General features: G+C 50.3%; 1 protein-coding gene across 4 annotated transcripts in view; it reads left to right on the top strand.

Moving 5' to 3' along the window:
- The window catches only part of EPHB2 (EPH receptor B2), a 187744-nt gene that overhangs the window by 157855 nt on the left and 12565 nt on the right, over positions 1–17324 (top strand). For 2 of the 4 annotated variants that reach the window (XM_033114948.1, XM_033114950.1), the window contains exons 7-11: positions 5515–5677; positions 7734–7842; positions 8760–8827; positions 15839–15961; positions 16553–16800. In XM_033114948.1, coding sequence (XP_032970839.1) covers positions 5515–5677; positions 7734–7842; positions 8760–8827; positions 15839–15961; positions 16553–16800 — 711 coding nt within the window. The remainder of the gene's footprint in view (positions 1–5514; positions 5678–7733; positions 7843–8759; positions 8828–15838; positions 15962–16552; positions 16801–17324) is intronic. The other 2 variants (XM_033114949.1, XM_033114951.1) reach the window with 2 other exon arrangements.

The raw sequence follows: 17324 nt of genomic DNA on the forward strand, positions 1-17324 counted from the left end.
TTTCACAGTCCAGGTAAAACAGTATCAGGCAAGATGTTATACTAGCCACAGAAGGGCCACCAAAGGTCCCATAGTGGCCCCAAGGAGGGACCCATAATCCTGGCATGGGTGAGAGGAAGTCGTCAGTGAGTGACATTAGAGCTGAGCCTTGAAAGATGCTAGGAGTTCACCAGACAGACAAGAGACGAGAGCAGGGGCAGGGTCATTCCGGGTGGCAAGAACAGCATGTGCAAAGGCCCTGGGGCAGGAATGTGCTGGCTGCACTCAGGAAATAGAGACGGTGAGTGTGGCAGGAGCAACATGAACAAGGGAGAGATCAGTAGGGGGAGAGTTTGGAGAGGGAGGCAGGGCCAATTGTGGTGGGTCTTCCAGGCCTTTGGAGTCTGGATTCAATTTAAAGTATGATGGAAGCCGTCGGAAGATTCTGAAAGGATGTGATCTGACTCAGATTACTTTAAAGATTCCTGTAGCTTGTTATGTGGAGAATAGACTACAAGGGGGGTCCTGGGGACACAGGCAGAAACTGTACAGTGCCCTCATGGGACACCAAGTAAGAAATGATGGTGGCATAGAGTTGGAGAGCTGGCAGCAGAGATGGTGAGAAACTGACAGATTCAGACAATATTTTGAAATTCAGGAGACCAGGGAAGTGTGATGGATGACTCCCAGGAAACGGTGGTGCCTTTTTCTGGGGTAGATGTGGGTTTGTGATTTGTAGGTGTAGGTATGGTGCTTGCTGGGGGCAGGGAGGTGAAGCCAAGAACAGACAGAGTATGCAGAGGAGAAACAGAAGTGGAAGGATAGAATCCAGGAGAATGGCAAGATTTAAGGAGAGAAAGAACAAGGAATCGGTGAAGGAGTTGGTGAGTGTCGCAAGAGACGCCATCAGAGGGGTAGGAGGAGAACCAGGAGCCGGTTCTGTCCCTGATCTCTCAGGCAAGGCTGTGACATCCCAGCCACCACCTCTACCTTCCTGGGTCAGCCCCGCCCTTGGGGAGGCTGCGAGTGGTGAGGTTTATTTCTGACAAGTCCACAGCCCGCTCTTACCTAACACTGTGGAATCCTCCTGGTGCCTGCAATTGATTTCTTTAATGAATGCTCCAGGTCTTCAGGTAGTTAAGTTACATACTGAGCCCTGCAGTCCTGGGTGAGCCCCACCCCCACCTCCTTTCCTTCTTTAGAAAGGGCTCTTTTGCAGCAGGCCCTCGGTTTGGCCTCTCCCCAGCTTCACTGGGATTTCCCAGCCTGCCCGGAGCCCAGAGCTGACAACCACTTTGCTGGAAGTCTTCTGGGGGCCACTGACGAATGGTGTTAACCAGACCAGGGCTGGCCTTTCCATAGGTTCCAGCATCCTGGGAGGTGGCCTCCTTTGGCAGCTGCCCCAAAGCACATGGGTTCATGCTCCCTTTGGCTCCCTGAGAGCTCATGGAGAAGAGTCATTTGTGAGGCCACCTATAGCAGATGGGCTCTTGTGGGCCACATCGATTTATGTGTTTATTCAACAGAAATTTCTACTTGGCAGAAGTGAAGGGAAAGGACATTCCAGGCAGAGAGAGCAAAGGTTGGGGGAGGAGGGGGTGAAAGAAAGTCCAGGCTGCATTCAGTTGTCACCCAGTGTACATGGAGCAGTATCTACATGGAGAGGTTTCTTCACTCATTCATTCACTTGTGCATTCATTCATCCATTTAACTCCCCATGAGTGATAATAACAGTGATGGTGACAGACAACATTTATTAAGTCCTTCTGTGTGCTAGAGACTATGCTAAAGGCTTTACCCGTTTCTTTTCCCTACTGAATCTCCACAAACACCCTGGGTGGCACATAGTGGTATTATCCCACTTTAGAGATGAGAAAACTGAGGATCATAGGACTTAAGAAATGCACCCAGTGCCTTATTGGCCCTTAGTCTCTGGGTAAAGACTCAAACTAAGAACTAGTGGATTTCATACTACGTTTCTTGCCCTAACCCATTGATGCCTCATCCTTATTCAGATAAGAGTTCTCTAGAGGTGAGGGTAGGGTGTGGGAAGCGGGGGTTAGAGGGAAAGGAATTGATGGCTCTAGAGCAGTTCCTTTGTGCCAGCCAGGCACTACCTGGTCAAGTTTTATCTTCACAACAAGCCTGAGCAGTTGGCATTTATTGTTCCATTTTCTGGGATAGAAAACAGGGTTCAGGGAAATGAAGGGTCTTTTGCAAGGTCCCAATGCAAGCAAGTGGAAGAACTGGCGTTTGAAATGACTTCCAATCCCCTGCTCGGCCCTGCGCCCCACTTTAGAAAAAGGATCCACTCAGGTTGGTTCTTCGTTCTCCGGAGGCACCTACACCCCTGGCAGTTACTTCCCATCTCCCTCATTTAATCAGGAACTTAAAACTTCCAGCCTAAGTGGGCACGCACCCAGCCAAGCAGATCCCGTGTTGGACAGCGACACTTAGTGGCCAAGCCTGGTACTGCATCCAGGGTTCGTAGATTTTTGAATAGTCTTAACAACGTTCATTCATTTATGTCAGTAGTTAGTGAGCACCTACTGTGTGCCGAGTCTGGAGGTCCCGGAGATGAATGCAACCAGGTCCCTGCCATCAGGGAACTCACAGTCCTTAGAGAAGACATACATGTATATCAGAATAATGGGTGGGAGAGGAAATAATGGACCTGCAACCTCTGGCTGGGACATCTGGGAAGTCTCCCCAGCAGAGGAGGTGCTATGCTGAGTCTTGAATGATGAATAGGGAACTGCCAGGCAGATGAGGAAAGGGTATTTCAGACGGGCAACAGCACTTGCAAAGGCTCAGAGGGCCCAGAGAAAGTAAGGTTGCCAAATAAAACATATGACACCAAGGATATACATTTGAATTTTTAAAAATATTTTCTAGTATAAATACATATCAAAGCTTACATGGGAAATATGCTAAAAATTATTGATCTGGAAATTTAAATTTAACTGAGCATCCTTGACTTTTATTTGCTAAATCCGGCAACCCTACCAGGGAAAGGGGGAGCAGCTGCGTACGGCCGGAGCCTAGCGGACACTGAGGAGGTGGCAGGAGAGACTGGCAAAGGGTGGGTCTGGAAGGGTCTGGAATGCGAGGCTAAGGAATACAGCCTGCACCCTGTGGGCGTAGGGAAGGCTTCTGCTCTTAGACCCTGAGCCCGGTACAGGGGAGCAAAGCACAGCCCCTTCCCTCTGTTTGCAGTCAAGGGAGTGAGACAAACCTGGCCCCAGGGCAAGGGGATGTAATGAAACCCCATTCCTAATGGTACCCACAGCAAGAGCTCCAGGGCTCAGAGGAAGGGAGGCACACCTGGCTGGAGGCTTCCTGGAGGAGGAGGCAGGTGATCTGGCTCAGGAAGAGACTTCCTATCTCTGCTGCCTCCTGGTATGAAGGGAGCGGGTGAGGCACTCACAGGTCAGCCACTGCACTCACCGCCAGAGCCCAAGCGTTTCTCATATCCTTGCCTTTGCATGGCTGAGCCTTGCCAGGAACGCCCTTCCCCTTCTTGGCCTGGGTGACTTCTGTTTGTTCTTTAAGATTCCACTCCAGTTCCCCCCCCTCTCCAGGGATCTTTCCTTGACTTCCCCTGGTATCCCCCACCTAGTCCAGGTCACATGCCCCTCGGCTCACCGTGCGTACCCTACCCCCGTAGCATTGTATTTTATTTTATTTCAGTTTTATTAGTTTCAGGTATACAGAACAATGTAATAGTTAAGACATTTATTTACACCCCTTACAGTGGTAACCCTCCTCCCCCAATCTATTACCCCTCTGATATCGTATACAGCTGTTACAATTCCATTGACTCTATTCCCTATGCTGTACTCTACATGCCATGACTATATATATACATATATATATATATATGTATATATATATATAAAATTATAGTTGACGTTCAATATTTTTCAGCTTCAGGTGTACAGCACAGTGGTGAGGCACTGGAAGCATTTTATACATGTTAATTCATTATAATCCTCTAAACATCTCTTAAAGTAGCTATTCTTATCATCTCTGTTTTACAGATGAAGAAAAGGAGGCATAGAGAAGTTAAGGAGCTTGCCCAAGGTCACTAAGTTAACAGTAGTAGGGTCAGGATTTGGACCCAGGAAGTCTGACTCCAGTTGATCTTCCCCTCTACACTACAGTAACATTGTAATTACATTATTACAGTGTAGTTGTACAATTACATAATAACATTGTAGTTACAATTATCTGTAATAACGTCGCTCACATGGAATTTAATTGTGTTCGGGGACTTTTCCAGGGCTCCATGCATACCTGACGTACATGATTGACATGTACAATCGGGGTGCATTTCTCTAAGACGTCATAGCTCTTCATCAGCTTCACAAAGGGGTTCATGATCCTCAAAGGGTCAAGATCTCCATGCTGTTTGTTTTTCTGAAGCAAGCTCTCCAAGGCCAGGACCTGTGCTTTAACCTCTGTGGGTCCCCAGTGCCCAGCCCAGGGCCTTGTGCAAAGAGTGTATTTGGGGAAGGTTTGCTGGGCAGCTGACACATGCCCAAAACAGCAACAAGGAGGCTGGTGAACATCCGCGTCCAACGTAACCACATCTCCACTCCCAGTGCAGCAGCTGGTCTTGGTCCATCCCAGACTCCTCGGGTGACCTCAGGAGGTCAGAATTGGTATCTCTGCATCTCTCAAATGAGGGAACATTGGGTCCTGGGTACCCAAAGGCATGGACACGCGGGGTGTTTCCTGCATGGCTTTGAGTCCCAAAGCAACCATCAACTGCTACATAGAACCTCAAGCATCATTTTCCCTTTGTGGACTTGAATTCTTCCCTGATTCAAGTGTGCTAAGGCTGAACAGGGATCCTTCCACTTAACCCATCAAGGCATGAGGCAGGGAGGGAAACGCAGAAGTGAACAAGGTGGGCCCTCTCCCTGCTGTCACCAAGAACTCACAGTCTAGACCTCAGGGTCTACATACAATGATCATTCAGTATATATGTGTATTAGTCAGCTGTTGTTGAGATGATGGTGTGAAACAAACACTCCCAAAAATCCAATGACCTACAACAAGTGGCCATTTCTCTTACTCAGATTTGTGTCTGTGGGTCAACTGAGGTAGCCCTGTTTCATTATAGGAATTAGGTCAAGGTCTTTTCCACATGTTTCTTATTCTGGAACTACCTAGCTCCTACCCAGGTTAAGCCGCCGCCCCTTCCCATGGCAGAGGGCAGAATCACAAAACACCAAGCCAAATCAACAAGCACTTATAAAGCCCCTGCTTGCATCATGTCCTGTAGAATATTCCAATGTCCAAAGGAAGTCACATGGACAAATTCAGCATCCATGAGGAAGAGAAAACACTCTGCCTTCTTTGGTGCGAAGTGTTGCGAAAGGTGCGGGTGTGTGGTTCTGTTATGGGGAGGGGGAAGTGAAGAATTGGGAACCGCAGCAGTTCATCCGCCCACGTGGCAGGAGCGGTCAGTGGGCTCTGGGCCCACTGTGGGCAGCAACCTCTCTAACTGTCTTCTCTGTTCCTCGGCAGGATCTCAGTGAGTACAACGCCACAGCCATAAAAAGCCCCACCAACACGGTCACTGTGCAGGGCCTCAAAGCCGGCGCCATCTATGTCTTCCAGGTGCGGGCTCGCACCGTGGCAGGCTACGGGCGCTACAGTGGCAAGATGTACTTCCAGACCATGACAGAAGGTAAGCAGTGTCCAGAGGGCAGGGGGCACTGACTCCACAAACAGAACAAACTCAAGGGCCAGCATTCTCACAAAGTGCCTTTGTGCAAATTAGGAAAGACACCTTTTCCTCTAGATGTGAACCCTCCTCCCCTCCTGGTTGGGAACTGTGGTGCACTGTACAAACTGCACAACCACATAGAGAGGCTCTGTACATGTGGCCTGGGAAGAATATGGACTCCTCTGTTACCATTGTGTTAGCTAGGCCACTTCCTTGCCCAGGACTTCTCGGAGCTCAGCCCTAACTTGCAGCGTCACTCTGAGCAAGTTATTCCTAGTCCCTGGTCCATAATCTTCTCCTCTATAACATGAAAGCATCGTATTCCGTCTGAGAAAGCAAGCCTGCTTTATCCATGCACTACTCCAATGACTTACAGTAGGATTGAGAAGAATTCTGAAGTCACATCTGAGCTCAGCAGGAAGAAGTGCTGGGGTGGATTAATAATGTCTACCCTGGGCAAGAGAATGGGAGTTACAGCCCGGGTCCTGGGTGTCTCCCAGTCTGAGACCACATGGTCTCTAAGCACCCTTTCTTCTCTAATAATCTTTGAGGGGCAGCATAGTTAAAGAGTCTGGGCTCTTATGCCTGACAGATGGAAATTACACTGGCGATTCATCCCTACCTCTGTGGCCCTGAGCAACTCCCCTTAGCTCTCTGAACCTCAGTTTTCTCATCTATAAATGGGGAGGATAACAACTGTCATCATTTTCATCAAACTAGTGTAAAGATGGGGTATAAATGGGCAGGACCGAGCACAGGGCTGGAGCTAGGTCTCACCCATAGTTAGTGCTCATCAAATAGTAGTTAAGGTCATAGCTGTCATTTGTGTGAGTAGTTTGGGGGCCCTTTCACCCACCAGCCAAGCTCCAGAACAGCTTAACTTATGACCAGTCTCCTGCATCTGCTTCATCAGGCCTTGGCCTTGGCCTGGCTGAACATTTCAGAGGCTCCTGGACCCATGAATTCTTGTCTTATCACAATAATCCTCCCTCCTGGCTTCACTATCTCTTCTAGCACTTCCTCCTCTGTAAACTCCCTCTTCCTCACAGCCAGTGTGTTTCACCTCTCTAAGCCTTCTTGCCTGTTGGATGAGTGTTACTGACGTGGGGGCTGGGGAAGTGTCCCAAGATCCTTTCTTTATTAATTCAACAAATGTGAGCTGGTGCTAAGGACCCAGAACCGACCCAGTCCCTGACTTCGACAAGCTCCTGTCTGATCATGGAAGCAAATGAGAATCAATAATAAAATGTAAAACGGTGACGGTGTTGATGGCACTAAGGTGGAGTGCATGGATGCATTATCTCATTTAAGCCCACGACCTTGGGTCAAACAGACCTGGGTTCAAGTGCGGGCTTTGGCCACTTTCTGACTGTTTAATCTGAAGCAAGTTATGACCTTGCTAAGCCTCAGTTTCCTCATCTGTAAAATGGGGTGATCATAGGCAGTGCATCACAGGGCTGTTTGGAGAATCAAGCAAGTTGCACAACATCCTTACTTAGCACAGTGACCAACACCTAAAACACTCAATAACAGTAATAGTTAATATTTACTGAGTAGCTTCCTACTGCCACGTGGTATTCTACGCGCTTTACACAACAATCCTATGAAATTGAAATTATGATTCTCCCCAGATAAGGAAACTGGGCCACAGAGAGGTAAGTCACTTCACGAGAGATCGCACAGATAGTCAATGGCACGGTTGGGACTCAAACCCAGGGAGTCTGGCCTCAGAGTCTGTGCTTCTCCACGTGTCAGTTTATGATCATTGATTTTCATCTCAACGTGGAGCTGCAGGTATTAAGCCAATTTATAGATGAGAACTTGCAGATTAGAGCAGTTCATGGACTTGTCCCAGGTTCCTTGTGAGTGAGTGACAGCCTGTTCTCCAGCTGAGCATGTGACGGTTACTCTCCCAGGGGCGGGAATAGAGCCTGCAGATCCCAGGAGACCCTGCGGGGTGGGGGATGTCAGGACTTCCGGAACCAGCTGAGAACCCTGCGCTGTGCTTTCTCCCCAGCCGAGTACCAGACAAGCATCCAGGAGAAGCTCCCACTCATCGTTGGCTCCTCGGCGGCTGGCCTCGTCTTCCTCATTGCCGTGGTTGTCATCGTCATCGTGTGTAACAGGTGGGTGGGTGCCCCCCGGCCCCCCAGGCCTGGCTGTGCATGCATTCAGCCATTCCTGAACAGTGAACAGAGGAGGCATTGCTGTCAGTCCCAGGGACAGGGAGAGGCTTGGGCTGGCCTGGGTACCCTCAGCTGGCCTCCCACCACCGAAACGGCCACCATTAGCAGTCCTTCCCTTTGGGCTAGGTGTTGCCCTTGTCCAGTCCGCTAGTCAGGGAGCTGGCACATTGAGACACTCCTGCTTCAGCCTGAAGAACGTCTCAGAACAGTGGGCAGGCGGACTGCAGGATGCTAGGAGCTAAGGGGGCGGTGGAGAGGGCGTACAGGTCACCCTACTTTCTGCACTGCTTGAGGCCCCGTCATGCTCAGGGCGATGAGCAGTGTCAGATGGGAGGCTGAGGAGCTCAGGTAAGGTCCTCTGGCTGAGGTGGCCGGAGAGATGGAGAGGACACAGACAGCGGGGGGGGGGGGTGGCGGGAAGGACACCCCAAGTGGCTGGCACAGCATGTGCAAAGGCAGGAGGTGGGCCCGGTTCCCTGACTTCTGCTGGGCATGATGCAAAGAGAGACTTTCCTCCTCCTTAACGACGTCCCCGCTTTAGAACACATTGAGCTGTAAGGTCAGATGGACAGAAGCTCCTGGGAGCCAGGGGCCATGGCCAGAGAAGATGACTTTGCTCTTTGAAAGGGGCTTGACTGGAGAGAGGACGGGGAAATAGTGAGCCTGGAGTTGAAGTGGGAGAAGTGGGAAGGGATGGGTGGGGCCGAGAAGGGTGAGGCTGCTAGGCCAGGCCAGGCAGGGAGGCCTCTGGCAGGGGTGTGGTTTCAAGGGCCGGCCCACCTTCTCCCTATCACCTACTATGGCTCCCAGCTTCCCGGGTGCCTCCAGGTGGCTCCAGCCCTTTGCTCTTGTTCCAGAAGACGGGGGTTTGAGCGTGCCGACTCGGAGTACACGGACAAGCTGCAGCACTACACCAGTGGCCACAGTATGTATACCCCAGGGGCACCAGCACCCTTGGGCCCTTCGCTGCCAGTTCCCTGGCAATTCTCTAGCCTTCTTTCACTGCCCCTCCTTTGCTTCAGGGAGACTGAATGTCAAGCTGTTCCCTGAACATGCCACGCTCACTCTCACCTCTCGGCCTTTGCACGTGCTATGCCCTCTGCCTGGAGCACTCTCCCCCCTTCTCTTTACCTGTGTAACTCTTCTTCGCCTTCACGCCTCACATATATTATACAAACCCCTCCGAGAAAGCTTCCCTAACCCCCACCCCACCCTAAATTTAGGGCCCCCCTCTGTGCTTGCGTAGCGCCTCCTTACCTGGCTGCACTGTGATGGCCCTTCCTTGTCACTCCAACATGATAATGGAAGCGCCTGGAGAGCTGAAATCGTGTCTGACACTCGCCACTGCCTCCCCGCCTTCCCCCCCAGCATACTGCCCACACATGTAGGAACTAGAAACGTATTTGTAGAATAAATACCTGAGCTGCATGAGATGATGAGGACCCCAGGGTCTGGCCCAGGAGGTGAGAGAGAAGGGAAGTGGGAGGCCCCCTGTCATTCCTTCTTGGTGACTCCTCTGGTGGTCACTTTCCCCCACCCAGTGCCTCCATTTTCCCCACTGTCCTGTCCTACCTTAGGCCAGGGCTGGGGGCACATTTGCCACACCCAGAGCAGCTGTCCCCTCCTGAAGGGCCCAGCAGAGAGAAAAGCAAGGCGTCGATTTCTTTCTATCTGCCCCTGGCAGAACCGATAGTCTGTTTGGGGAGTGGGCAGGGGTGGCAAGAACCTCAGTCCACACCTTAGCTCACTCAGCAAACAGGAATTGCTAGTGGGTCCAATATGGGCTCTCAAATTGTGCTCAGCGGGATTCCCTAGAGCCCTGCAGATATCCACTGGGTAGGGGGGCGCCATCAGCATATCCCTTCATTTGTCATATATTTGTTGTGGCCTGCTGTTTATGGCCTACTGTTTTATAGGTATTGGGAACACACAAGTAAACAAACCGAATATCCCTGCCCTTATGGAACTTATATCCTAGTGAGAGGGACAGAGAATGTAATAAATGAGTAAAGCATATGGTATAGTAGAAGATAGAAGTGCCATGGGAAAAAAAGGCAAAGTAGAACAGGGTGATAGACTGAGAGGGGTGGGGGGTCATGGTTGCGGGTTTTTTTTTTTCTTTTTTTTTTTTTTAGATTTTTATTGGGGAAGGGGAACAGGACTTTATTGGGGAACAGTGTGTACTTCCAGGCCTGTTTTCCAAGTCAAGTTGTTGTCCTTTCAATCTTAGTTGTGGAAGGTGCCGTTCAGCTTCAAGTTGTTGTCCTTTCAGTCTTAGTTGTGTCGGGCGCAGCTCAGCTCCAGGTCCGTTGCCATTGCTAGTAGTAGCAGGGGGCACAGCCCACCATCCCTTGCGGGAGTTGAACTGGCAACCTTGTGGTTGAGAGCCCACTGACCCATGTGGGAATCGAACCGGCAGCCTTCGGAGTTAGGAGCATGGAGCTCTAACCGCCTGAGCCACCGGGCCGGCCCGGTTGTGTTTTTAAATAGGGTAGTTGGGATTGGCCTCACTGAGAGGGTTTCATTTGAACAAAGATATGAAGGAGCGAGGGGAGTGTATTCTGTAGCAATCCCTGAGGGAAGAGCATCCCAGGCAGAAGGAACAGCCACTGCAAAGGCCAAGAGGCTGGAGTGTGCCTGGCAGGTTTCAGGAACAGTTAAGAGGTCAGAGTGACTGGAACAGAGTGAGGGGGCAGGATTTGCTGCAGGGCTGGATGTGGGTTATGCAAGCACGAATAGAGTCAAGGAATTCTAGATATTAAGCCTCTGGGTATAACTCAATTTGAAGTAAACGTTCCTGGGCTTCACAATCATTTTAGACATAAATGTAAAAATGATTAAACCATTAAAATTTCCAGAAGACAAATTAGGTAACTGTTTAACTGATATGTGGGTAGAAAAGGACTTTCTAAGAATAAAAACGATGAAAGATCACAAGAAAAAGGCAGACGAATGTAACTACACCAAAATAAAAATCACCTGTACGTTAAACATAAGAGTCATACATTACGTCACACCCTCCTATTCCCCAAGTAATAAAATCATAATCATAGATATAGCTAAACATACTGAGTATGTTGTATGTGCCCGGAATTGTTTTAACGTATTGCTTTGCACGTGTTTATTCATGTAACCCTTATCACTTCCCACTTTGGGGAGGAGGAAACAGACATAAAGAGCTTCCACAGCTGCGCAGGACAGGAGCTAAGGTACGAACCCAGGGTGTCTGGCTGCAGAGCACACACTCTTAGCCACACGGAGGTGCTGTCTGCAGCCAACTGAGCTAGCATAAGAACGACTTGCACACACTGTCACCTGGAGTCATTTGGGAGCATCACTGTTCAGAGCGTGAGTCAGTAACAAGGACACAGGTGACAGCAGGGACTTATGTTTAAAACAAACCCCAGCATCTGTTCATAGGTCAACACATCTTCAAGTTCAAGCTCCAGTTCCCTGCGTCTGAGCAGGACTCCGTTTTTTTAAAAAGTACTGCCAGCCCTGTGGTCCCGTATCCAACAGCAACCCTGTGTGGCCAGGACAGAGGAGGAAGCTGAGGCCCAGAGATGTGTGTGACTGGCTCGAAGTCACCCTCACAAGCTCATGTTTCCCGTCCTTCAGCAGGTGCTGAAGGAGTACCAAGGTCTGTGATGCCTGGATATAGAGCCAGGAGGACTGACCTGGTTTCTCATTCCTACTCTGCCGCTGGCCAGCAAGGTGACCTTGGGGAAGTCATCGAACTCTCTGGTCCTTGGCATCTTTATATGGGAAGTAGCAGGAATGATACTTCTTTCACAGAGTTGTGAGGGTTAAATAAATTAGTGGCTATTAAAGTTCTTTGTAATAATAATAGTTAATAGCCAACTCTCTGTTATAACATGTAGCAATTCTTCAGTGCTTTCTAATTGCCATCTACTCTACTAAGCCCTCTAAAAAGATTCTTGTGTAATCCTTGCCATCCCCTTATGAGGGAGGTACTGCTTATTTGTGACCAGTATTACTGGCGGATCCAGGTTCAAGCCCAGGTCTCGGAATGTTTGGTTCCTCCTCCCTCATCCTCAATTTCCCATTTGGGTTCAGGATGGCAGTTGGTGGCCCTGACAGTTATAAATCATCTAAACCACAGCCCCCTATTTTCTGAAGACCCTGCCTGCCGAGGTCCTCGTCCAGCTTCCGTTCAGCAAATGCCACTCCTGGGAGCCAGGCCCTGTGCAAGGCTCTGGCCACGAGGAGCTTACCTTCGCTTCTAAGAGACAGGTGGGGGAAGTACCAGAAAACACTGGGAGCCTGGCAGTTACAAGTGTAGATGCCACAGCCAGACAACCTGCTTGAAACCTCCCTTCTGCCCCTTATCACCTGTGTCCATGTCCCCACCTGGGGCAGGTCATTTAACCTTTCTTATGCCTCAGTTTCTTCATCCAAAAAAGGGGGATAACATTAGGTTGAACCAGATGAAGTTGCCCTTTTTGTGGGTGAGAAGGTCACATAGTGACAATGTCATAAGGCTCAGCCTAATAATAGCATTTACTAGGTAGGGTTCTTAGGAGCATTCATTGGGTTGATGACTAGCAAGTGCGTAGAACAGGGCCTGGTGCCCGGGATTCCACACGAAACTGAGCCAGCACTGTTGATGGTGGGGGGAAACCAAAGGGTCGCGGAAGCGGGGTCGCTTCACTCAGAGCCATGCGTTCAATAAGTGTTTATTAAGCACCTACTGTATACCCCCTTCGCATATGTACTGCAGAGACAATGGTCTAGAGCAAGGGCTCAAGGGCCTGTGAACATTCCAAAATTATATGCTGAATATGGAAGGGCACACACACACATAAATTCGTCAAATTCTCAAAGGCATTCATGACCCCAAACAGGTGGAGAGAGACAAGGCGGGCACAGCAGTGAGTGATGCTATTCTGTTATTCTTTCAATAAGCATTTACTGAGCACCCTCTGTGTGCCAGGCCCTGGGGGTTAGCATGAATGAAACAGACACAGCCTCTGCCCCCCTAGGGGGTGAAAGCGTAAAGCAAGCCCTCCCAGGCAGCAGAGTGTTCCAGAAAAGATGGACGGGCCGTGGGCATGTATATCCTGGGAGCCCTAATACAAACAGGAAAAGCCATACAGACATCAGGGCTTAGGAATGGGTGTGGAGACAGGGCTGCGGGAGCTTAAGGAGAAAGCATAGGTCTCCACGGGAGGGATCCAGGCAGGCTTCACAGAGGAGGTGGCATTTGATCGAGACACAGAGGAAGAGAAGAGTGTTCCAGGTGGAGGGAACCACATGAACAAAAGCATGGAGGCAAGAAATTATGAGGTGTGTGTGGGACAACTGGGTAAAACATTCCTTTTGCTAGCATATAGAGCAGGAAGCTGTAAGGAGTCCCATCATGGAGAGAGTGGAATGCCAGGGGAAGGCACTTGGCCTCTGTCCTGTAAGCGACAGAGAGCCCTCCTGCCCAACACTCCTGGCCAAGGCCTGGGGACAGCATCTGATCATTGGCAGCGCCCAAGGAGGCTTTGAGATTCTGCTGTGCTTCAACTTAGCTCCCTGAGCTGACCCATTCCTGTCTCCCTCCCCTGCTGGCAGAAAAGGCTTCCCCTAGTTCTATTGAGAGGGAGGCTAAAAGTCAGTCCCCAAGTCCCACAGACCAGGCACTGCGTCTGAGCAAGAAAGGGAGCGTCTCCAGGGAGCTGAAGCCCCCAGTCTGAGGAGGCCGGACTTGGGGAAGGAGTTATGACTGAATACGCCAGGAGGAGGAGGCATGGACCAGAGCTGGTTGGATTTCATCCAGGAGGCTGGGCATGATGACTAAGAGTACTTGCCCTGGCCATTGGCTCAAGTCTGAAGACCTGGGTTCAAATCCTGGCAGTGCCATTTGCTAGCTGTGTGGCCTTGGGCAGATGACTTGCCTCTCTGAGCTGCCGTTTCCTCGTGCATGAAATGAGAATAATGATCCCTGCCTCCACGAGTTGTCGGGCAGAGGAAATGAGATAATGCATATCAAGAGCCTGGCACAGTGTTGGGCACAGACAAAGGGCTCAGTAAGTGGCAGCTGCTCTTCTTCTATCTCTGTCATCTGGATTCTGCTCACTTTACAGACATTGAGTGTCTACTGTGTGCAGAGCTTTAGGCAGTGTGCCAGGGGAGGGAGGAATGATGAAAGGTCATGTGCCCACCCCCTCCTCCCAGGCTCCAACAATCCAGAATGGTGATTCTTAACCTCTTTGGGGGTCTCAGCTCCTCTGAGACTGCTAAAAGTTTTGAATCCTATGACCAGAGAAATAAAAATATGCTTATGTGTGTATATAAAATTATAAGATAGAAAAATCCAGAAAAATCTACCATACTCAGGGATGGATTTTGGAGAACTTTTACTTTCAACAATATTTCCAGAATTTTCAGACTATAAGTAGCATGAATTACTTTTCTAATTCAAAAAGGCAAAGATAATAAATGCATTCCATTTCAGGAGGTTACCAAACTCGACTCCCTGTCTCACCCCCCCCACCCTGGCTCTGCAAGCGGTTCACAGGCTCAAATTAACCCTGACCTAAAGGACTAGATGGACACCCACACAAACATTCCAAAATAAAGCTCATGTATTAGAGCCGTGGTTGGCAAACGTTTCTGTAAATGGCCAAATAGTAAATACTTTAGGTTTTGTGGGCCATACGATTTCTGTTGGAGCTACTCAACAGCGTGAAAGCAGCCACAGGCAAAAGAATGCATGTGGCTGTGTACAAATAAAACTTTATTTATAAAACTTTACTACAAAACAGGCAGTGGGCCAGTTAGCCAGCCCCTGTATTAGAGGTTCCAACTCCTAGATTCCTGGAAAGTCTGAAACAGAGGCTGGGAGTCGTCAACTAACAGGGCCAAGGTTTTGCAGCTCAGCAGGACTGACGACCCCTCTCACCAGCCAGCCAAGCCTTACTGTGGCCCAGGGACTCCAGCTCCCAACTTCAAGAGCTGCTGCCTCCAAAGTCATGGCTCCCAGACCAATGGGCAAGTGGGCAGGGAGCTGAGGAAGCTAGCGGGAGACCTGGGCTGGGAGAGGCCTGAGGGTCTGGATGGCGGAAGACCAGGTATCTGAGGGGGGTGATGTGAGATGGATCATCTTTCCGTTCCTTCAAAGCTTTTGCTGACTCAGTGCTGGGGTCAGAACTGGGTGTTTGACATACAAGTTACCTCCTTCCTTTCTGCACCAAAAAATGAAAATCCACACCAGAGCAGGAATCAAATTAATGTCCATGTCCAGCCTCACGCTGCCCACCAGGGAATTTGAGATCCAGACTTGGCTAGTGGGGGACCCAGAAGGTGGACCCGGGAGCCATGGGTACTCAGATCCTGAAGAGACAGTCCTCGAAGCTCTGGGGCCTGCCTGGCAGGGCTGAGGCAACCAGAAAGTCTCCTGAGGAGAGAGGAGGCTTGAAATATGCCTTGAAAGGCAGGGAGCTCTCCTTCGTAGAAGCCCAAGGACATGGTCTATTGCCTGTTCTTTCTATATTTTTGTTCCAGTTCTTTCCCTTCTTTCTTGATTTTTTTCTGCCTTTACTTTGGACCCCTGATTCTCTATCACAAGAGTGACGAACCTATCTATTCTTTTATGCCCACACTCGAAACAGGCATTGCTAATCAATCCTGACAGTCTGTTAGCTGCTCCAGGAAGGCATTACTAGTCAATTAGAGTTGGAACAAGAGCTAGAACCTATTTGCTGTCCCTGCTGAGCTCTCTGTTCCCCTCTCCCTTCTACTGAGCTCAGTGCCCATCTGCTCACTGAGGCCCAGGGAGGTCAAGTGACCTGCGGGGGTTGCCCAGTTCTTGGTGAGGGTGGGAGTCACATGGGAGTGTATTGCCCTCCACAGATGGACTGGCTCTCGCCTTTCCATTTGTCCACATCTGGAGTCTGTGCATGTGACCAAGCCTGGTCTTGTCCCCCAGTGACCCCAGGCATGAAGATCTACATCGACCCTTTCACCTACGAGGACCCCAATGAGGCAGTGCGGGAGTTTGCCAAGGAAATTGACATCTCTTGTGTCAAAATTGAGCAGGTGATCGGAGCAGGTAGGTGGCTGGTGCCCTCCCAGACACCATGGCCTCAGCCATGGGTGGGGAGACTACCCCAATATGTACTCCTGGGACAGAGGGTAGGATGGGGGCAGGAGCCTCAGGGGATCCTCCAAGGCCTGAAGGCTCAGCATGCCCAAGGTAGAAGGGCTCTCAGAGGTCATCTAGTAAAACCACCTCACCAACAGGTGAGGAAGCAGAAGCACGGGCTGGGAAGGAGCTTACACGATAGGTCGGAGATTCAGCTAGGTCTGGAACCCAGGTCTCTGGACTCAGTCCGGTGCTGTGTCCCTCCCACCATTCATGCCATGCCCCTCCCTCCATCTCCCCAGGTTCCCCTACATGCTCACCCCACTCCCAGCCAAACACCACGGGATAGCCATGAAGAGTTTACTCTTACTCCCAAAGGTGGCTGGGACATCTTGGGGCTCCCACATTCTACAGAGGAGTTCTGTGTCCAAGAGGATGCGTTGGCCCTTGAGGAGAAAAAGCTCCTGCAGGCCACAGGTGTAGAGATTACAGGGAACAGGAAGGTGGCGCTTCCACCCGGCAAGTGACATCCTGCCTCTCTCGGTGTGTCTGTCCCAGGGGAGTTTGGCGAAGTATGCAGTGGTCACCTGAAACTGCCAGGCAAGAGAGAGATCTTTGTAGCCATCAAGACCCTCAAGTCGGGCTATACTGAGAAGCAACGCCGGGACTTCCTGAGCGAGGCCTCCATCATGGGCCAGTTTGACCACCCCAACGTCATCCACCTGGAAGGTGTTGTCACCAAGAGCACGCCCGTGATGATCATCACTGAGTTCATGGAGAACGGCTCCCTGGACTCCTTCCTTCGGGTAGGGCCATGGGTGGGGCAGGAGAAGGCGTGGTGGACGTAGCTTCATACTGTCAGAGCCTGAAGGGGTCTTAGAAAAGAGCTAGGTCCTGCATGGCTAGCATATTGTCGCTTTCCGTTCCCTTCCCCAGGCTTTGCTAATCAATCCCAGAAGTCTCTCTGACCACACCCTGAAGCAATCTCAGACTCCTTCTCAATCCAGGAAACCACAACCAGTTGATCAGAGTTGGCATACAACCTGAAATTGGTTGCTGTCCGTGCTCTTAGCCAGCCTTCTCATTATGCACAACTGAGGCTCAGAGGGTCAAGGTGAGGGCCAGGACCGGAACCAGGTGTCTTGACCCCTAGTCCAGGTATTTCACCAGATTTTAGATTCCTCCAAAGCTCTATAGGCCAGGGGGAGGAGTTCAGAGCACAGGCAGAGTCAAGTTTCAGGCCCCCTAAGAGGTCAGTCAACCAGACAAACAACGAGCACTGACTAGGAGTCAGAAGCATGCCATTGGACTAGCTGCCATTTAGCAAATA

This window comes from Rhinolophus ferrumequinum, chromosome 9, assembly GCF_004115265.2.
Source record: "Rhinolophus ferrumequinum isolate MPI-CBG mRhiFer1 chromosome 9, mRhiFer1_v1.p, whole genome shotgun sequence".
NCBI lineage: Eukaryota > Metazoa > Chordata > Mammalia > Chiroptera > Rhinolophidae > Rhinolophus > Rhinolophus ferrumequinum.